The sequence below is a fragment of the Mobula hypostoma genome, chromosome 4 (genome assembly GCF_963921235.1).
Source record: "Mobula hypostoma chromosome 4, sMobHyp1.1, whole genome shotgun sequence".
Classification (NCBI taxonomy): Eukaryota; Metazoa; Chordata; class Chondrichthyes; order Myliobatiformes; family Myliobatidae; genus Mobula; species Mobula hypostoma.
Genome location: NC_086100.1, coordinates 52950177 through 52973726, shown reverse-complemented (window position 1 = coordinate 52973726; position 23550 = coordinate 52950177). Strand labels below are relative to the sequence as shown.

The following is a 23550-nucleotide window of genomic DNA, read 5'->3' as shown; positions in this document are numbered from 1 at the left end:
TATGTTGAAAAATAAATATGCTACGTTTTCTAAAATTGAGTCCTTCTACCTTAGGCCACAAACTTATCAATCACCCCTCGTATCTGCTCCTCTCTCAATGCCACATAAAAATTGAAAAACAACAGGCCTCAGAAACAGATATTGTCTCCAATGAATTTCCTAAGCTTAAGGGGAGAATGTGTTGGTGAGAACGTTCTGGCCTTTTATATATTGGTGAGACCCGACGCAGACTGGGAGACCGCTTTGCTGAACATCTACGCTCTGTCCGCCAGAGAAAGCAGGATCTCCCAGTGGCCACACATTTTAATTCCACATCCCATTCCCATTCTGACATGTCTATCCACGGCCTCCTCTACTGTAAAGATGAAGCCACACTTAGGTTGGAGGAACAACACCTTATATTCCGTCTGGGTAGCCTCCAACCTGATGGCATGAACATTGACTTCTCTAACTTCCGCTAGGCCCCACCTCCCCCTCGTACCCCATCTGTTACTCATTTTTATGCACACATTCTTCCTCTCACTCTCCTTTTTCTCCCTCTGTCCCTCTGAATATACCTCTTGCCCATCCTCTGGGTCAACCCCCCCCCGTCTTTCTTCCCGGACCTCCTGTCCCATGATCCTCTCGTATCCCCTTTTGCCTATCACCTGTCCAGCTCTTGGCTCTATCCCTCCCCCTCCTGTCTTCTCCTATCATTTTTCATCTCCCCCTCCCCCTCCAGCTTTCAAATCCCTTACTCACTCTTCCTTCAGTTAGTCCTGACGAAGGGTCTCGGCCTGAAACGTCGACTGCGCCTCTTCCTATAGATGCTGCTTGGCCTGCTGCGTTCACCAGCAACTTTGATGTGTGTTGCTTGAATTTCCAGCAACTGCAGAATTCCTGTTGTTTGGTGAGAACGTTACACTTTTTCAAGGTGACTTGGATAGATTTTGACCGAGTAGGTGTTGCCTCGGTAGAAATGAAACGACACAGTTTGCTTTGAGTGTTTGTTGTCAGGCATTTAAACAAGGTGACAGAGTACTCATTGGTCAGAGCTACTGCAATTAGATTCTTGAAGTCGGGGGACATTGGCATGGGAGAGAACACTGATGTTAGTTCATTTTGTCTTTCCAGTGATTTGGAGGAAGATATGAGAATTGAGCCACTGTCACAGATGTCAGAATCATGACCATCATCATGGATGTAAATACGATAGTTATGGACAATATAGAGAGATCACTGTTTCCTGCCATGAAGTCATTGCAGATCCTTTCAAGTATCTCTTCTCAAGATCCAGATGTGCAATCAACATGAACTTCACTGTGCAATATCAAGAGAAATTGACCATCAATGAAAGCTTTTGACCTTTCAAAGCCTTAGATTACATAGAACATAGAATAGTACAGCACAGTACAGGCCCTTCGGCCCACAATGTTCTGCCGACCCTTAAACCGTACCTTAAATTCCTCCATATACCTGACTAGTAGTTTCTTAAATTTCACTAGTGTACCTGCCTCCACCACTGACTCAGGTAGTGCATTCCACGCACCAACCACTCTCTGAGTAAAAAACCTTCCTCTAACATCCCCCTCGAACTTCCTACCCCTTACCTTAAAGGCATGTCCTCTTGTATTGAGCAGTAGTGCCCTGGGGAAGAGGCGCTGGCTGTCCACTCTATCTATTCCTCTTAATATCTTGTATACCTCTATCATGTCTCCTCTCATCCTCCTCCTCTCCAAAGAGTAAAGCCCTAGCTCCCTTAATCTCTGATCATAATGCATACTTTCTAAACCAGGAAGCATCCTGGTAAATCTCCTCTGTACCCTTTCCAATGCTTCCACATCCTTCCTATAGTGAGGCGACCAGAACTGGACACAGTACTCCAAGTGTGACATAACCAGAGTTTTATAGAGCTGCATCATTACCTCATGACTCTAAAACTTTATCCCTCGACTTATGAAGGCTAACACCCTATAAGCTTTCTTAACTCACCCTATCTACCTGTGAGGCATCTTTCAGGGATCTGTGTACATGTACCCCCACATCCCTCTGTTCCTCCACACTACCAAGTATCCTGCCATTTACTTTGTACTCTGCCTTGGAGTTTGTCCTTCCAAAGTGTACCACCTCACACTTCTCCGGGTTGAACTCCATCTGCCACTTCTCAGCCCACTTCTGCATCCTATCAATGTCTCTCTGTAATCTTCGACAATCCTCTACACTATCCACAACACCACCAACCTTTCTGTCGTCTGCAAACTTGCCAACCTACCCTTCTACCCCCACATCCAGGTCATTAATAAAAATCACGAAAAGTAGAGGTCCCAGAATCGATCCTTGTGGGACACCATTAGTCACAACCCTCCAATCCAAATGTACTCCCTCCACCACAACCCTTTGCTTTCTGCAGGCAAGCCAATTCTGAATCCTCTTGTCCACACTCCCCTGGATCCCATGTCTTCTGACTTTCTGAATAAGCCTACCGTGAGGAACCTTGTCAAATGCCGTACTAAAATCCATGTAAAATAGATCATATCCACTGCACTACCCTCATCTATATGCCTAGTCACCTCCTCAAAAAACTCTTATCGGGCTTGTTAGACACAATCTGCCCTTCACAAAGCCATGCTGACTGTCCCTGATCAGACCATGTTTTTCTAAATGCCCGTAGATCCTATTTCTAAGAATCTTTTCCAACAGCTTTCCCACCACAGACATAAGGCTCACTGGTCTATAATTACCCGGACTATCCCTACCACCTTTTATGAACAAGGAGACAACACTCACCTCCCTCCAATCCTCTGGTACCATTCCCATGGACAACGAGGACATAAAGATCCTAGCCAGAGGCTCAGCAATCTCTTCCCTCGCCTCGTGGAGCAGCCTGGGGAATATTCCATCAGGCCCCGGGGACTTATCCGTCCTAATGAATTTTAACAACTCCAATACCTCCTCTCCCTTAATATCAACATGCTCCATAACGTCAACCTCACTTGTATTGTCCTCACCGTCATCAAGTTCCCTCTCATTGGTGAATGCCGAAGAAAAGTATTCATTGAGGGTCTCGCTCACTTCCACAGCCTCTAGGCACATCTTCCCACCTTCATCTCTAATCAGTTCTACCTTCACTCCTGTCATCCTTTTGTTCTTCACATAATTGAAGAATGCCTTGGGGTTTTCCTTTACCCTTCTCGCCAAGGCCTTCTCATGCCCCCTTCTTGCTCTCCTCAGCCCCTTCTTAAGCTCCTTTCTTGCTACCCTATATTCCTCAATAGACCCATCTGTTCTTGCTTCCTAAACCTCATGTATGCTGCCTTCTTCCACCTGACTAGATTTTCCACCTCACTTGTCACCCATGGTACCTTCACCCTACCATTCTTTATCTTCCTCACCGGGACAAATTTATCCCTAACATCCTGCAAGAGATCCCTAGACATCGACCACATGTCCATAGTACATTTCCCTGCAAAAGCATCATCCCAATTCACACCCGCAAGTTCTAGCATTATAGCCTCATAATTTGCCCTTCCCAATTAAAAATTTTCCTGTTCTCTCTGATTCTAACCTTTTCCATGATAATGCTAAAGGCCAGGGAGCTGTAGTCACTGTCCCCCAGATGCTCACCCACTGAGAAATCTGTGACCTGACCTGGTTCGTTACCTAATACTAGATCTAGTATGGCATTCCCCCTCATCGGCCTGTCAACATACTGTGACAGGAATCCGTCCTGGACACACTTAACAAACTCTGCCCTGTCTAAACCGTTGGAACTAATCAGGCACCAATCAGTATTAGGGAAGTTAAAGTCACCCATGATAACAACCCTGTTATTTTTGCACCTTTCTAAAATCTGCCTCCCTTTCTGCTCCTCAGTATCTCTGTTGCTAATAGGGGGCCTATAGAATACTCCCAATAGAGTAACTGCTCCCTTCCTGTTTCTGACTTCCACCCAGACTGATTCAAAAGAGGATCCTGCTACATTACCCACCCTTTCTGTAGCTGTAATAGTATCCCTGACCAGTAATGCCACCCTCCCCCCTATCCCTTTTAAAGCACTGAAATCCAGGAATATTGAAAATCCATTCCTGCCCTGGTGGGCACTACACATAATTCCATGTATGTATCCAAGCTCTCAGTTCATCACATTCGTTCCTGATGCTACTTGCATTGAAGTACACACACTTTAGCCCTTCTACCTTACTACCTTTACACCCTTTATTCTGCTTCTCTTTCCTCAAAGCCTTTCTATATGTTAGATCTAGCTTTACTCCATGCGCTTCTTCCACTGCTCTATCGCTCTGAGTCCCATCCCCCTTGCAAGTTAGTTTAAACCCTCCCGAACCATGCTAGCAAACTTACCTGCAAGGATATTGCTCCCCCTTGAGTTCGGGTGCAACCCATCCAATCTGTACAGGTCCTACCTTTCTCAGAAGAGATCCCAATGATCCTATCATTCTATCATTCAAGAGGGCCTGTGGACAATCCTCAAATTTGGCTGCCCTTAGAAATACATCAGTGGTATAATGACATGCAAGCGGTATTTCTAATCAAAGTGTGCACAACAGACTCAAATACAGTTCAGGATGAAACCTAGCATCATCAATGTTTCTTGCCAGAATATCGCACTTCACCTGTAAAATCATTCTTGCTAGGGTCAAACTGAAGCTGTGCAGTCTTATGAAATTTTGGAGATCAATTTCTTATATGTCTGCCATTCTCAAGTATTTCCCAGGTCAGAATATGTTCCAAAATGTCTCCATGCATAATACACTTCTCCTTTAAGACACACATGAAAAGTTGGCTATGTCTTTAAAGTTAGTGTGACTCCATATGCTGGGTTAGTGCTGCTGTGTATTGTAATCAGGGTACCTAGAATGTTAATCTACAAAAAGGCATCAGAACCAATGGACATACTGTAATTACACCTCAAGATCCCTATTATCTCCAGGGAGGTATATAGATTTGGCCCAGCTAATCTACTGATCCAGGTCATTGATCCATGATGGTGAGAAAACAGTTACTGCAAAATGTAATAAAAAGAACTTTTCAGACTTCTAATTTCTCCAGGAGAAGCTGATAATTTGAAACAAGTTCTTCAATAAGTAACATACATCAAAGTTGCTGGTGAACGCAGCAGGCCAAGCAGCATCTATAGGAAGAGGCGCAGTCGACGTTTCAGGCCGAGACCCTTTGTCAGGACTAACTGAAGGAAGAGTGAGTAAGGGATTTGAAAGCTGGAGGGGGAGGGGGAGATGCAAAATGATAGGAGAAGACAGGAGGGGGAGGGATAGAGCCGAGAGCTGGACAGGTGATAGGCAAAAGGGGATACGAGAGGATCATGGGACAGGAGGTCCGGGAAGAAAGACAAGGGGGGGGGTGACCCAGCGGATGGGCAAGAGGTATATTCAGAGGGACAGAGGGAGATAAAGGAGAGTGAGAGAAAGAATGTGTGCATAAAAATGAGTAACAGATGGGGTACAAGGGGGAGGTGGGGCCTTAGCGGAAGTTAGAGAAGTCAATGTTCATGCCATCAGGTTGGAGGCTACCCAGACGGAATATAAGGTTTTGTTCCTCCAACCTGAGTGTGGCTTCATCTTTACAGTAGAGGAGGCCATGGATAGACATGTCAGAATGGGAATGGGATGTGGAATTAAAATGTGTGGCCACTGGGAGATCCTGCTTTCTCTGGCGGACAGAGCGTAGATGTTCAGCAAAGCGGTCTCCCAGTCTGCGTCAGGTCTCACCAATATATAAAAGGCCACATCGGGAGCACCGGACGCAGTATATCACCCCCAGTCGACTCACAGGTGAAGTGATGCCTCACCTGGAAGGACTGTTTGGGGCCCTGAATGGTGGTAAGGGAGGAAGTGTAAGGGCATGTGTAGCACTTGTTCCGCTTACACGGATAAGTGCCAGGAGGGAGATCAGTGGGGAGGGATGGGGGGGGAACGAATGGACAAGGGAGTTGTGTAGGGAGCGATCCCTGCGGAATGCAGGGGGGGGGAGGGAAAGATGTGCTTAGTGGTGGGATCCCGTTGGAGGTGGCGGAAGTTACGGAGAATAATATGTTGGACCCGGAGGCTGGTGGGGTGGTAGGTGAGGACCAGGGGAACCCTATTCCTAGTGGGGTGGTGGGAGGATGGAGTGAGAGCAGATGTACGTGAAATGGGGGAGATGCGTTTAAGAGCAGAGTTGATAGTGGAGGAAGGGAAGCCCCTTTCTTTAAAAAATGAAGACATCTCCCTCGTCCTAGAATGAAAAGCCTCATCCTGAGAGCAGATGCGGCGGAGACGGAGGAATTGCGAGAAGGGGATGGCATTTTTGCAAGAGACAGGGTGAGAAGAGGAATAGTCCAGATAGCTGTGAGAGTCAGTAGGCTTATAGTAGACATCAGTGGATAAGCTGTCTCCAGAGACAGAGACAGAAAGATCTAGAAAGGGGAGGGAGGTGTCGGAAATGGACCAGGTAAACTTGAGGGCAGGGTGAAAGTTGGAGGCAAAGTTAATAAAGTCAACGAGTTCTGCATGCGTGCAGGAAGCAGCGCCAATGCAGTCGTCGATGTAGTGAAGGAAAAGTGGGGGACAGATACCAGAATAGGCACGGAACATAGATTGTTCCACAAACCCAACAAAAAGGCAGGCATAGCTAGGACCCACACGGGTGCCCATAGCCACACCTTTAGTTTGGAGGAAGTGGGAGGAGTCAAAGGAGAAATTATTAAGAGTAAGGACTAATTCCGCTAGACGGAGCAGAGTGGTGGTAGAGGGGAACTGATTAGGTCTGGAATCCAAAAAGAAGCGTAGAGCTTTGAGACCTTCCTGATGGGGGATGGAAGTATATAAGGACTGGACATCCATGGTGAAAATAAAGCGGTGGGGGCCAGGGAACTTAAAATCATCGGAAAGTTTAAGAGCGTGAGAAGTGTCACGAACATAGGTAGGAAGGGATTGAACAAGGGGTGATAAAACAGTGTCGAGGTATGCAGAAACGAGTTTGGTGGGGCAGGAGCAAGCTGAGACAATAGGTCGGCCAGGACAGGCAGGTTTGTGGATCTTGGGTAGGAGGTAGAAACGGGAAGTGCGGGGTGTGGGAACTATGAGGTTGGTAGCAGTGGATGGGAGATCCCCTGGCGGATAAAGTTGGTGATGGTGTGGGAGACAATGGCCTGGTGCTCCTTAGTGGGGTCACGATCAAGGGGTAAATAAGAGGAGGTATCCGCGAGTTGTCGCTGTGCCTCGGCAAGGTAGAGGTCAGTACGGCAGACTACAACAGCACCCCCCTTATCAGCGGGTTTAATAATAAGGTTAGGATTAGTGCGGAGGGAGTGGAGAGCAGAGCGTTCCGAAGGAGTGAGGTTGGAATGGGGACAAGGTGCGGTGAAGTCGAGACGGTTGATGTCCCTTCAATAAGTAACCTGTTTCCAAATTGCTGCACACAACTGCAATTTCTGTAATTTCTCTCCTCTTCTCCCTTTTCTGTTTTTTTCCCATTCACTATTCTAGCTCCTCTCTTACCCCTTCTCGTCATCTGCCCATTACCTCCCGCTAGTATGCCTCCTCCTTCCCTTTCTCCCATGATCCACTGACTTCACCTATCATTTTCCTTCTTCAACCCTTTACTTCTTCCAACTATCACTTCCCAGCTTCTTACTTCATCCCCCCTCCCCTTTCCTGGTTTTACCTATCACCTGTTAGCTTGTATTCATTCCCTTTCCCCTACCTTCTTTCCCCTTTGTTTCCAGTCCTAATGAAGGACCTGTTTATTCCTTTCCATGGATGCTGCCTGACTTGCTGAATTCCTCCAGCATTTTGTGTAGGTTCCTCAATATTTCCAGCATCTGCAGAATATTGTTTAATATTATATTTTATTTGTGGGCACGTGGCCAAGTGGTTAAGGCACTGGACTAGCGACCTGAAGGTCCTGAGTTTGAGCCTCAGCCGAGGGAATGTGTTGGGTCCTTGAGCAAGGCACTTAATCACACATTGCTCTGCGACAACACTGGTGCCAAGCTGTATGGGTCCTAATGCCCTTCCCTTGGACAACATTGGTGTCATGGAAAGGGGAGACTTGCAGCGTGGACAACTGCTGGTCTTCCATACAACCTTGCCCAGGCCTGTGCCCTGGAGAGTGAAGACTTTCCAGGTGCAGATCCATGGTCTCGCAAGACTAACGGATGCCTTTATTATGTTTGATTTGCCTTGCATTTTAAAATGCACTTTACATAGTATACAGCCATGTTACAGTGGGACAAACTGAAATGTTTAAAATTTTAATACAGTAACACAAAAGTTGCATAAAAGTCATATCGAAAAACTTGTAGTTGTAATTATTTCATTTCAAGATTTACATTTGCTCTGTGATAAATACTAGCTCTGGGAACAAAGTAAAATATTTTATTATGCAGCTGTAGCTGATGATCAGTAAGTTGAGTTCTGCTATTGTTTTTATAAGTTGTAATACCATTTCCTTAAATTCTATATTTAAATATTTTAAAAGCCTATATGCTGGTTATCTCCTAATTCTTCACCTGATGTTATCTTATGAGCTCATGAATGAACTGCAAAGTGACTTCAAACTGATAATCAAGTCTGTGCTGATTTAAAAAGTTTGCGATATGCCAAAGTTTTAATTTGTTATTTTCATAGTTCTTCCTGCATATAGCAATTGCACCTTTGCGTGCTTTTAACGAAACTACATAAACAAAATCCTGTGTTCCCAGTCCTGATGAAGGACCTTGGCCTGAAACATCCATTGTTTATTAATTTCCACAGATGCTGCCTGAGGTCCTGTGTTCCTCCAGCATTTTGTATGTGCAACTAAACTACATTCTATCTAAGAATTGAAAGGGAATTCCCCTTTTCTTGCCACATCAACTTCAAATACATATAACTAACAATTATTTTTTTTCTGGTTATTACCCCAAATAATATCTTGAATTGCACTACAAACAAGAGAAAATCTGCAGATGCTGGAGATTTGAGCAATACACACAAGATGCTGCCTGGCCTACCAAGTTCCTCCAGCATTTTGTGCGTGTGTGTGTGTTGCTCTTGAATTCCATTGCTATGTACAAACAGCACGATACTGAGTATAACTATCACAGGCACCGGATGCAAATATAAGCAATACATCCTAAGCAGATGATAAATGAGAACTTATAGCAAGGAATCAATACTCTTAAAAATATCAAAACAAATCATTCATGCTGACATTTTTCTTTCTCCTCCACACCAGCTCTTTTTGATCACCAATTTTCAAATTATGGTGCTCAATTTGCAGGCTAATTGCTCCAGGCACAACTGTTTAGTATAGTGCAACGTTCCCAAAATCTAAGCCAATCTTAAAGGAGAAGTAAGAGTGGCACAGTAGTGCAGTGCTTTACAGCACCACTGAGTTTGTATATTCTCTTAATTGCTGCATGGGTTTCCTCCGGGTTCTCCAGATTCCACCTCCCGCATTCCAAAGACATTGTGGGCATGCTATGTTCGCGCTGTAAGCATGCCGACATTTGTGGGTTGCATCCAGCACATCCTCGTACTTTGTTGGTCACTGATAAAAATGACACATTTCACTATGTTTTGGCATTCATGTGACAAACAAATGTAATTCTTAAAGGAATTCTGAACAAAATGGCAGCTGATTTCAGTGCAGTATAACTATTTTAGTAGAATCCTAAATACTAAGGAAATAACATCAATTTGTTTCCATATATGGATTTGTATTTACAATTTTGTTTGAGAAAGGTATATCACAGCCTCTATCAAAAAACTCTTAATCAAGTCAAGTAATTCCTAAATACAAACAAGCTACTGCTGAGAAGAAATCAAGATTGACAACACCAGAATAGTTAGAATCTGAGTTCATGTGGTAAAACAACTTTTAAGTTAACCAGGTAGCTTTTGAAACCACACCCTATATAATTAGTCACCACTCCGGGAGATGAGAAGGAATTGGTTTGGTATTGTTCGAAAATATATCACGCCCAATGTTAAAACAAGTTAATCATGGGCATTTTTTTGTTATATTAAAGTGACAATTTTTCATCAAGTCTCTTTACTAAAAATAATTGCAACATTGATACTGATTATTCTATTGTCTCATTTGCAAATCAATTGCCTAAAATTAGCTGTAAGATGTGAATTGCAGGCTGCTGTATGATGTGAAGGAATCATCAATTAGCTTTCTAGTTAAATTATATATGATCCATGTTACTGTTTGCGTAACTACACTTAACTTAAAAATTCAATTGCTGATTTGTCCTTTAAATTTACAAAATAACAAATGAATCTCCATTAAAACTGAATTTCTGTTTCTATGTATATTTTTTTCATAATCAAATGGGTGCCTTTGTTCACCCATTTAATTTTTTGAATTGTGAGATTAGTCTTGGAAGTTTTTAAAAATAGGTTGTATCTCTTTGCATTCTTCTACTCCTCTTCATTATGATCATGTGCACTCCCTATGAACTTGAGAAACTGAAGACATACGAAGACATACCTATGTAGTATGCCCTACAGTCCAGTTTGTACATTTCTCGAGGAATATCTGTTTTGCCTAAAGCTTGATTTTACATTTTACATCAATGTAATATTGGCATGCATCATAACAAAGGTTAATTATGTAGAGCAAGTAGTCAAACACAGATTAATGTTCCAAAGCAGCAAATTAGTTGATTTAATTATATAGTCCAGCATTTCAGAAAATCCAAATCAATTGAAACTAAAAACAACAGAAGAAATACAAAGTTAAGTTTCTTAAGTATGTTATCTACAATGTGAAATCGATTTGAATAGTGATATAGTTCTGAATAATACTCTGATCAGACTGAACTCCATTACAACTTCAGACTTCCCAACAAAATGGAGATTGTCAGATCGTGCAGTTACATAATGTTTATCTTTCCACAGGTGCTGTTGACCAGCTGAGTGCCTCTGGTATTTGATGCAATACTGTCAGATTTGGGTGAAGAACAAGTATAGAATGTTATTTTAGTTTCTGAGGAAGATACAGTGTCCTAGCGGATATGCACTTGAGATTCTCCAGTTTGATTTCTCGGTTGAGGGAACTAGGCCTATGTTCCCTATGTGCAAAGGAATGAGTGTAATGTCACTTAAATATTCAGATTTCTGCACGGGACTAAAAGATATTTGCCTTTGCTACAAGTCAGTCTGGCCATTTAGGATGATGATTTAAAAAATTATGTAAATATTCCAGGCCGGGATGGGTTTAGGAATGTGAAAAAAATAAAGGAAATGGAATAATAGGCAGAAAATCATTGCGATACTATTCAATTGACAACTTTCGTACCTATTGCCAGTGCACTTAAGGAGAAAATGTTATTCCTTTAGGTATCTAGTCAATGGAATCAATTTCAAACTTAGTACTTAAGATTCCATCAAAACTGTTCCTGTGGAGTTGTACTGCTGTCTCAGGCACTGTGCATAACTACATGTAGTTTTGTTTTATGTTCAATCAACACAAAGGTAAAATAGCACAATATCACTGACAATTATGCATTTAAAATTACCGTAATTAAGTTTACCAGTGACATAGTCATCACACACCTTTTTTGAACTAATAATAATTGCTTCACAAATATGTTTATAATTACGGAGATGCCAAAAATGATCACTTTTTCCAGCCCTAATCATTACATTGCGAAAGGTTATCACAGCTATTTCTTTCCATATTATGCTTTGTTCTGATACAGATTTGCTGCAGTATAAAAAAAATACACATTACAACCAGATCAAGCCTAACAAGGCAAATTCAATTCTCGCTAACAAAACTTTGCATTGGATTGTTGCATTGCACAAACTTGAAGGTCTTTTTCTAAAGAACCTGCTGTGATATTATCTATTGTAACTTCCTACTCTGATTAAATGTTCACAAATTTTTATCGAGCCAGTTTATATAGTTGTTCATAATCTTGTTTCCCACGTCAAAGCTGGTAGGGGGCAGTGCAAATATCATTGCACCATGAAATCCATCGTCATAGTGATCTAAAGTCACTTCTATTCCAGCATCTTCTAATCGCTTTGCATACATTATTCCATCATCTCTCAGAATATCATGCTCACATGTCAGAATGTAAGCTTTTGGTAACAACTGCAGAATTTCTTTATCTGCAATTAGTGGAACCGCTCTTGGGTCTATCAGTGTTGGCAACTCCTTGATAACCTGTGGATTTCCCATTACCTGGACAACAGGTTTGAAGTTCTTTTTAAACGACTGTGGTAATAGTGTTGTCCAATTTAAGCGAGCTCGAATCGAAGTCAGCTGACTTTGGTCTGAAGCTGTATGATTGTTGACCAACATTGCCTGGACAAATCTTGGATCACCATCTAGATACTCCAACCAAAAACGGGCCATGACATGCTTGTTCAAGATGGGTGCAGCCATATTTTGTTGATAAGAAGGAGTATTGAAGTCAAAAGCCTGAAGCACTGGATAAATAAGAGCTTGAAGCTTGAGTTGGATGGTGATGGTTCTGTCCAGAACAAGCTACAAGCACAGAAAAAAATACATATATATTAGAAAAAAATGTATATATAAGTAATGAAATTGGGATTGAGACGAGTTATCAGTATTGAATGGATAGGAAGGGACTATTTTCTGTGGAGTGATGGAAGACAGTGGGATTATTTCTAGAACTATATAAAGCAAAAAGGGGGCACGGAAAAGATGGATTGCTACAGGCTTTTAACCCCACGATAGAGTAGTCCAACACTATTGATTTGAGATGAGGGAAAAGATTTAAAGGGTACACAAATGGCAAGTTTTTCTATACAGGCTTATGGAATGAGCTGCCACAGGAAGTGGTGGGAGGGGTAGGTGATAAAATTATGGACATGTACATGGATAGGAAAGGTATATGGACCAAATACAGCTAAATCCGACAAGCTCAGGCAGAGACTTTGGACAATATGAATGAGTTGGGCTATAGGGCTTGCTTCTTCCTTGCTGTGGAACTCCATAAATTGAAAGAGAAATGCTTAAAATACACAGCAGACCAAGGAGGCAAGGGTTGTGAAGCAGGATAACATTTTGTTATGGTTTGTAACTCCAAAACATTAAACTAATTGAAAGGAAAACAGAAGTTTTTGAAATGCGAGTCTAACTTTGTGTTTACTTTAAGTGAGGCACACATGTACCACAGCCAGTGTCAGGATGAATGCAATTCATGTATTTTCACATATAATCTGTAGTGAATTATTTAAATTGACAAGAATGCTAAATCAAACAATATATTTACAATATTACTCAAATATTACTGAAATATTAAACACACGACATATTTCATGTTCATGATATTAGTTCAGAAAGCCCCAATACTTCTGTATTAAGAATTTTATTTGACACATTGAAAATACATTTAAGGGAAATGCTAAGAAAATTTGACTAAAATGTTCTCAAATTTCTGATAATATTAAACATACTAAATGTATAGACTTTTAGAAACTTTCAATAATTTACTTTTACAACTTAAGATACTTTTACAACTTAGGTAACTACTTTTCTTAAACGCTTTGGAAAATAAGTTTGGTGGTCATCCATATGCAAGAGTGATGGGTTGTGTCCTGCTAATCAACTGTGTTGAACAACATCTGGTATAACTCTGGAGCCCCATATAGGCATAGCAGTCTCTAATTAAAAAACACTGAGTAAAGGAAGTGTATATTTTGCCAGCTTCGTTTTTTTCTGAGCCTTCTCACCCAATTTAGCTTAACATATCTCCTTGTCTTCTCCATTATCTTCATGAGCAGTTAGCTTAAAAGGGATTTCAGCCATCGGCAGCTATCTCCCACCTTCCCACGTCGAACACCTTCACTCTGTCTGCCACAAAAGGTGGGATATCCTGGTGGCCACCCATTTTAATTCTATTTCCCATTCCCATATCATGATCCTTCACCCAGTGGTGCCTTTACTCGGTGTTTTTTAATTAGAGACTGCTATGCCTATATGGGGCTCCAGAGCTATACCAGATGTTGTTCAACACAGTTGATTAGCAGGACACAACCCATCACTCTTGCATATGGATGGCCACCAAACTTATTTTCAAAAGCATTTAAAAAAAATAATTATCTAAGTGGGCAAGTGGCCAAGTGGTTAAGGCATTCGACCAGCGACCATATTATGATCCATGGCCTCCTCTACTGCTACAATGAGGCCACTCTCAGGCTGGAGGAGCAGCACTTCTTCTTTCCTCTGGGTAGCCTCCAACCTAACAGCATGAACATCAATTTCTCTAACTTCTGGTAATTCCTTCCCTCCTTCTCCCTTTTTAATTCCCCGTTATACCCTCTCTTCTTCTCACATGCCCATCACCTCTCTCTGGTGCCCCTCTTCCCCTTTCTCCCAATGTCCTCTCTCCTCTCCCGTCAGATTCCTTTCTCTTCAGCCCTTTACTGAAGAGAACACCTCCTGGCTTTCCAGTCTTGCCTAAAATGTTGTCTGTTTATTTCCCTCCACAGATGCTGCCTGACATACTGAGTTCCTCCAGCATTTTGGATGTGTTGCTCTGTATTTCCAGCATCTGCAGAATCTCTTGTTTTTATGTAGCAATCTTCTCGTTGCCTTTCAGATGCCCACTATTCTAAGCAGTTTACAGTTGTCCTTGTAGAGGAAAGATGGATCCAGCAGCCAGCATATTGCACACAATGCCCTTGGGGATACAGGCACCATCCATCTGATAAATCTGGCCAATCCACCACAAGGTTTGTTAGCTTAGTCAAATTGAGCTCAACAGTAGCAAGTGCCAGGGCAAATTCCACAAATATATGATATATTTAAAATTTTCAAAAATTTAAAACGTTACAGTGAGAGGTGTCATGCTTATTAACTGTAGCAGGTCAACTGATACTTATATCAAATAACTGCTGTTTGTGCAATGCACAATTTACCTGCTGGCTCACAGCAGCAGCCAAGTTTCCTCCAGCACTGTCTCCAGAAAGTGCAATTCGATTTGGATCCACTGAATACTGTGACAAGACCTCAGGCCGTAGAAAATATCTGGTAGCATTGTAAACATCATTTATCTGCTCAGGAAAATGAGCCTCTGGAACAAGACGGTATCTACATTTAAGAATGAACAATGCAGTTTTAGTTAGCTTCGACTTGTAAGGTTTTACCAATAGTATGATTCAAAACAACAAGTAACAATATTTACTTTCTACTTGTTACTTGAGGACAATATAAATATTTTGTATTCTTATTGATGTTCTTATTTGAAGGATAGGGATTTAAAAGACCAAATTAATGAGCTTGGAACTACAGTAGTGCTATTCCTTCTAGGTACAAATGCTTCATGTCTGCTCAAATCTAGTTAGTATTTGATCACTCATAGCCAGTTTCACTCAAAATTTTCTATTCTTACTGATGACAAGAAGTTTTTAAAAGATTCAAATTACTTGCCCAAGTACTTTTTAAGTGTTAAAAATGAAACTTTTGTGAGAAATCCTAATCAAGTTCCTTCTAGATAAACAGATACATTTATTGCTTCCCTTTTACTCCACTCAGGTTGAGAGTTCCTCAAAAAATTCTTTTGTCAGATTTCTCCTCCCACCCCCCCCCGTTCATGAAGTCATGCTGACTATTATATTTGTATTTTTGTCACAGTCAGCAGATTCCCTTCCTTAAAGATACAAATACTGAAATAAAAATGAGAAAGAATCTAAATTTAAATATATATTTTGAAATGAAATTTTGCATAACAATTTTCAACATATCTGACCATGTTTCTGACCAAAACAAAACATAATCCTAAAAGTACATTGACAGGAAAATTATCCTGTTATTTTGTGAATACTTACTCAATAGAGACGAGAACAGCGTTCATGACATTGGCCATCTTCTGACAAAGGTGGTCATATGATCGCATTCCTACAGTAACACAAAATAAAAGGGGAGGACCATACTTAGAAGTTACCTTTCTCATGCTGATGACAAATTTTAAGATTAATGCTTATCAGTGAATGAAGCAAGCCATTGTGGCCCTGAATTTCCACTTCTTGCACAGTTTCTTTGCTAGGACAGAGATACGTTCCTGAATGACAGTACAAGTGAAGAAGTTCAAGGTCTAAATAGTGTACTCCTTTCAAAGTGTCTCTATAAATGAAGACATGTGATATGGACATTTCAAGGAAGGTGAAATAACTTATTTCTTCTTGTTCTAGTTCACTTACTTGCACTTCCCAAAGCCCAGCCTCCACCATGTATGTAAATAATGCTTCGTCTTAGTTCACCATTCGGCTTTGCCTTGGGTTCAAATACTCTGACTTGTACTCCATCAAATATTGTGTCTGTCACTTCAACCAGTTCATTTGATTGTGGGGCAAGCATCTCAAATGCATTAATGACAAAATTCAGTGCTCTCAGGTGATGGCCAAGTCCCAGCTGCTGCACTAAATGACACTACGAAACAAAAGCGTTATTAATTGTACATGTACCCATACTTTTGAAGCCAAACTTCACAAAACAACATACTTATTTTATTAATTATTATAAAAGTAAGGTTGAATGGAAATTTGCTACATGTATATTTTGTAATAATTTGTTAAATCTGCTGATTCTGTTTCAGCAGTCATATTTGATCAAACAAATTTCTCTTCAGAATGAATTACAGAAGTTTCTGCTAATGACAGGAAGTATTATGTGTATAAATAAAGGCTAGAAATTACCTTATTTATTTCTTCACAACATAGAATTTAGATATTTAGACACTACTGAGTTTAAATTGAGCTATTCGTAACTCAATGGTTAACTCAAAGTCAAGGTCAAGATTTTTGTCATATGCACAGGTTCAATGAAGACCTTACTTGCAGCAGCATCACAAGAGAAACATAAATTAAAGGTAAATTATACACAATTTTTACAAGACAGCACAATTAGAACAAAAAAAAAACAAATTCCATTTTAGTACAAAGTGGTTAAAGTTGGTTAGTGTGGCTAAACCGTAATGATTATGGTTTTGCAAGTGGTTCAAGAAGTGTCAACACAGATGTTAGTTGTTATAAAGTATTAATTGCCTTAATGGAACAAATACCAATCTTACAGTAGCTTGTATGAAATAATACCATATACTCCCTGAAATGGAGGAGTTGTGTTCATAGAAATCTGTCCATGTCATTATTTTACACAAATTGAACCTTGACAAAAAATGATCTAATTTGCTGTTTGTATCATATGTTGTGCTTGTTTGGTTATTGTTTCCCACATAAATTCTGTAAGAATAAACTTTTGATCTGTAATCTACATTTTTGGTTGCAATTTGTAATATCTGTTCAGTTGAAGTTTCATTACCTAAATTGCTGTAATGCACAGGAATGTACAATTAAGAATAGTAATATTCAACACTGTGAGACCTTGAATTATGTGTTCTTTATTTGCAGATATACTTAATTTCATAATTAGCCAATTACTACAGGATTCCTACTGCATACATTATTTTCACCTAATTTCTAAGCCCAGATTTTGGTGAGTGATCTCAGTTATTTAGTGTTTGATATCCTAGTCCATGATCATTTTGACACCCTTTATAACTGAGAGTGGCGTGCCCTGATTATGAGGCTTGAATACTTGTTACTCCATAGTGCATCACGTTCTAAGAAGAGGAAAGCTACAATTTACAAGCTATAAATGGCAACCGTGAACTTTCAGCACACACAAAAAAAACTATGATGCTTTTCTATTCACCCTTAGATCTGTCATATCCTTTTATCTTGCAGTATTAAACTCTAACTGAATAACTGTAAAGTGAAAACTCTCACATATACAGTATATACCCATATATAAAGTTAGATCTAGGAGCTCATTCTCAATCTTTAACTTGCTCTTGTAAAACGTCAAAGCTGTTGTAGCTATTACTTCCCAGTGTGCCATAAAAGTGACTACTTAGGAAATATAATGACATCATTGTTTCTGTAAACCACAGCTGGCTGACACTCACTAGAAAATAGCATTACGTAAAGTTATACATTGCTTTGTTACTAACTATAAAATTATAGCTAAGCATATTTCAAATGATTTGGGATGGGCAGTAAGTGCCCTCTCTCCCCTCCCTCCCCCCGGATATCTACTTGGGCAACTTTTACAGCATTCTACCTAGTAGTAGCTTATGGAAAATGAAAAACATGTTTTTCAAAACCCAACAACTTTAGTTCAGTTATGTGGGACTTGGCCTGAAACGTTCAACCATACTCTTTCCAGAGATGCTACCCGGCCTGCTGAGTTCCTCCAGCATTTTGTATATTTCCAGCACCTGCAGATTTTCTCTTGTTTGTGAAATGAATTTTGTTCCTATTAGTAAACATTAATGTTATTGTTTGAGACATATTTGTTAGGCAAAGTCAAGTTGGGGTCCTTTGCACTGTCCAAGTTTATCTGGTTATCATAACACAAAAATATATTTGAATAGACAGTAATATTGCTCAAAGTACCCGGAACAATATTTATACCCAACAGTTCATGCTGCGTTATCCATAAATACCGTTATACTAGATTGCTAGAAATAAAATTTGTAATCACTTTTTAAAGCCTCTTTCCTTGGCAAGGGAACAAATATTTCGAAGTGAGACCTATCGAAGCAGAGCAGTTATTCAGTTGCCACAAGGTCATCTGACCACTGTGGAAACTGGAGAAATTCACTGACATGTGAAAAATTAAAGCCACAAGATTACACAAGGATATGGGCAAAAGGTCAGTGAATTGGCCTTTATAAATTACAAAGATAAAAAAAAAATACAAGTTAGAAAAGTACAAAAGTCTTAATTTAAATGAATTGTTCTTAAAGTGCCGAAGCAAAAATGAAGCTTAGAGAGGATGCATAAAAGATTCACCAAAACATTCACAAGGATGACAAAATTATGGGGAAAGGTTGTAGAAGCTGTGGTTATTCTCTGCAGGATGTGGGAGGTCAAGAGAAGACTGACAGAACTGTTTAATATAAAGTGGGATCTAGACAGAGCAGATAGGAAGGTGGAAAGAGTAAGAACCAGAGGAACTAGAGTCCAGATGATCAAGAAAAGAAGTGATTTAAGGAGAAAATTATTTTTAAAAACTAAGTGTTTAATAACTGGAATGCATAACTTAGCAGGGTGATTCCAAAAGAAAATAGGATCAGTACTTGAAAGAAAAGAATTGCTGTGCTATCGAGAATGGGCATTGGAACAGAAAACTAGCATGATCTCGAAGGGTTGAATGATTTTAGCATTTTATGATTCTAATATTTCTTGGTGATAATTCTAGTAAAAATTGATTTTCTCCAATTGTTTGTGCTTAATGCTTAATGATTTACCAAATCTCATTCAAAAACAAATGTCTTTTCAATTCCAATTATATTTGGACTGAAGATGAAATGTTTCATTAAATCCATTGTTTTATTGGTTTAAATAGACTATAGAACAGTTCTAAATTAACATTTTATATACTTTACTTTTATATACTGTACTTATTATTCAAACACCTATCTTGGTAATCCAGTTCGATGTTTATGAAGTTTAAAATAATATTTATTGCATGTGAGTGCATTACATTCAGTTCAAAGAAATCTTAGAGAAATTTCACTCATGGACTATTGTCACTAGTTCTTCTGCAGATGGTGCAATAGATTGGAATGAAAATGGATAATAGTATAGTAAGGATGCCGCCCTACCCTGACCAAACTCCTTCTAATTTATGACTAATACACATTTGGATTTGGATGATGAAATATGTTTTTGACTTGGATGTTCTCTGTGGAGCAGCCATCCCTTTTATCTGAAAACAGTTGCTATCAGCCATCACTGCCAAGACATAACAGTGATGCATGTATTTAATAAGTCACAAAGTTTTCTTTCAATATTGCAAAGTGAAAGGCTCCAAAATCAGTAAAATTACTGCAGCTTTCTAAATAACAATGTTACCTGTGTTAATAACTGGTTCAAATACCAAGACCAAGGTTACTAGATAAATTGCAAATATTTGAGGTTTCCTCTTCAAGGCCAATTTTGAGTTTTGCAAAATCTTGTGGCAAAAGCCAAATCTAATTATCATTAATTTAAAATATAATATTTAATATTAACATAAACGACATCCTTATCTATTGAAGTGAATTTTCACATGCTGAGAAAGTTTTGGATGTCTTTTCTAAACTAGTATGCTGCATTCAAATAAATAAATCTATGCCCTTTATCAAGATATAACTCAATTATGGGCAGAACAATATGACGACAATATAAATGACCATAATCATATTTGTATATTACAAAAAAAGTTAACAACCAAATATATTTTAAGGTAACAATGTAGTGATACAGAATATTCATGCCTCAGACTTTGCACTTGGTTTAATTACACCCACATCAACATCAACAACCATGATAAAAAATATCATGTAGATTCATGAAACAATATTTAAACGTAAGTGTGTATGCCAGGTTTCTCCATTGAGCAAGGAGCTACTAATGTAATTTTTAAATTTAGAATATTTAAAGAACTTTTTTTGGTCCACACTACTCCACAACTGGTCTTAAGTTGTGCATAAAACATAAGCTGTCGGTTTTGATCTCCTGTGACTTATACACACCTCAAAGTTTATAGTCATTTTAGGAAGGGATGTATTCCAGAAAAGTCTTTTTGAAACTCTACATTACTGTTTATCTTGTTTACCTCCTACTCTTTAACATGTCAGTAACAGGTTTAAAGGTACAGTTCATTGGATGGTCTCCACACTTTCTTCTCCTTGTATGGGGAAAATGCTTGGTGACCATGCTGAATGGTGTCAAGTCAGCATAGGGCAAGCAGATCTGAAAACATTCTGTTTCCAGCAAATTGTGGATCTGTCACAAACTAACAATTTTGTTTATGCAAGGTGACACCTCTAGTTTTGGAGACAAGGTGCCACCACCTGCTGTGCCACCATTAATGAATCCTTGCACTTTCTGTAAAAATTGATCATACCGTACAAGAAATATTTTGTTAGTTTTTAGATTACTGGCACTTTAGGCTAAAATAAAATTATTGTAACTTATTTCTGGCCAATTGAATACAAAATTTTTAAATATTAATTTCAGTTGGGTTGTTCCAAATATAACAACAATATTCAGGCATTGGGTGCATGAATTACCAGGAATGACATTAAGAAGGAACTGTCACTGACGTTATGTTTCTGAGGATAAAACTGAGAATAAATCTAAAGAACAAAAGGCAATATACTCTATTAAAGTTAATGAATTGTCCAGGCAAAAATATTCTACCATGGAATTGGTGTTCATACTGTAGCTCTTAAAATCCAAGAGAATAGGAAAGGAAATGAAGGGTTAGAATTGTTGACAAAATTGTTCAAAACCGTAAGGTCTGTGAAGCAAAATTAGAAAATACTGGAAATATTAAAAAGTCAGAAAATTTCAAGGAAACAAATCAAATGTTTTGGGTACAAGTTGCAGTTTTGAAAAAATGGCACTTCTGTTCTCTCTCCATGTCCTATTTCTAGTATAATTTTTTAGTTTTTTTAATATTTTGGTTGAATATTGTAAGTGCCTATCCTGTATTTGTAATCATCTTCAGCCCAACAGATCATGCTCCTCAGTAAATTTCTGTCAACGATTTATATTTTTTTTGCAGTTGCATTGCAGAAATGTAAAACAAGCAATAAAACTACTGAGTCTGTTTCTGCCAAAAATGTGATAATGCAGCTTAAACCCACTTATGAACCCTTGCTTCTTAGCTTTGCAGTTTTATGCATATCAATTGCTCTTTTTCAATGGTGATGAGCTTTCAGTTATACTGTCCTTTAGTCAAGGTGAATTCTTGACCTCTATTTTTCTCAACTCCTCTCTAATCCTTCTAGAAAAATAGCATAAAGCTTTCCCTGGTTATTGGTGCTTCTGCTAAAAGGAAATAAATATTTTTTGGTTCTCTGTTCCATATAAAGAGGCCCCATGTGCCACCTAGGCACTAAGGGTTCAGACAACGACGACGTTCCATATAAAAGGCCTGAAGATAATTCTTCCTCATAATGAAAATACTAGCCACATTCTTTTAGATCTTTTCCATGTCCTCGCTAATGCTAACACAATATATTACTGCATCCTGTGCTCCAATTATGGCCCATATAGTGTTGTATAGAGCTCCACCATGACCTCCTTCAGATATTATATATTATATATTATACACTTCTTGTTGCTCTGCTAAATTGATCAAGATAAACCAGGGGCATCTAAATTAGCATCATGTCAACATTAGACCTCCCCACTGCAGAGCAGCACTCCTGCAGGTGAGGGTTGGATGTTTTATGAAATTATTGCAAGCAGTGGAAAACACTACTGCAGAGATGGAATGGAAGGCAAGTGGGCTGAGAACTGCTTGGAAGAGGAGTTGCTGAATAATGGTAAGGAATCACCAAGTGATTTTCAAGGATGAAGACTGGCCAGATCAGTGACAATGAGTGGGATGAAGTTCAATTGAGGGTGAACATCAGCAATGAAAAGTTAAAGAAAACATTTATTTAGAAGACGCCTCAGATTCTCCAGATAGGGTCCCCCCCCACATTAATTAATTTCAAAGCAGCCCTAAATGCTTCAGTCAAAATCTGTTTTGATCCTCAAATGCACGAAAGAATTTCGTGCAAGTTGACAGAAGTTTTGCATTTCTCTATCATACCCAAAGTTTCCATGTATAAGTGTACTACATTAATCACCAAATCAAATTCATCTTTTTAAAGATGCCTGGACCAATTCAAAAATTATCACACTGTTGAAACCTTCTCCCTCATTCAACATTAACAGGAAGCAGATTAACTGGGTCATTCATTTCACTGGCCTTTATGTAATTCTGATTTGTGTTGAACAACCCAATTTGCCTGGGAAGCAACCCCACAAAATAGGTGATACGGGCCATCTTACAGGCGAAATTCTTATATATTTTACAAAAATTGTGAAGGCAAGGAAAACCAAAGATCCTGAGCAGGTGAGAAGTATAACTGGACCCTTTTAAAAGAAAAAGAACGATACTAAGAGACGTGCACCGGCATATACCAGTTATTCGGGGTCCACCGCCTGCCACTCCTAGCTTGATCGTCATCACCGGGCCCGACGCGGATTTACTTTCGAAAAAAATGATACAATGCACAGTAATTTAAGTGAGTTAAAGGGAAGGACGCGTGTACATAGAGTTCTACAAACAAAACAGGAAACACAAATGAATAACCCAATTATAGTCTATTAGACCGAGATACTTTTGAAATAATGAACAAATTCCTTTAATGTTTAAAATGGTCATTCTAATCTTTGATTTCTCAGCGACCTGTGGGGAAAGTAGTATGAACAGAAAGAGAAAATATACCATATCCTGCACTCCTCTGAACGTTGCATCCAGCAGCATCAATTTCCAGGGTTCGGACAGCGTCTTCGGAATTGGAATGTAGACATAGTAAGCTGTCAAAGAAGCAACAATCAAGATCACTCCAAGTGTTGCTCGCATTGTTGCAGAATCCGGAAAGAAAGGTAAATACTTTGAGAAATACAGTCACTCATTTCTTCCGTTCCTATTATTGACACCGGTAGGACAGTCACCAATTAGATCGATCTGGGTTTG

General features: G+C 39.4%; 1 protein-coding gene across 1 annotated transcript; it reads right to left on the bottom strand.

Moving 5' to 3' along the window:
- Positions 1-9599: 9599 nt before the first annotated feature.
- On the bottom strand, positions 9600-23529 carry LOC134345317 (neutral cholesterol ester hydrolase 1-like). The gene is made up of 5 exons (XM_063045788.1): positions 23299-23529; positions 16164-16392; positions 15792-15861; positions 14883-15054; positions 9600-12483 (listed from the first exon to the last, which is right to left on the bottom strand). The coding sequence occupies exons 1-5, from the start codon at positions 23434-23436 to the stop codon at positions 11866-11868; spliced, it is 1227 nt and encodes a 408-aa protein (XP_062901858.1). The 5' UTR covers positions 23437-23529; the 3' UTR covers positions 9600-11865.
- Between the last annotated feature and the right edge of the window lie 21 nt (positions 23530-23550).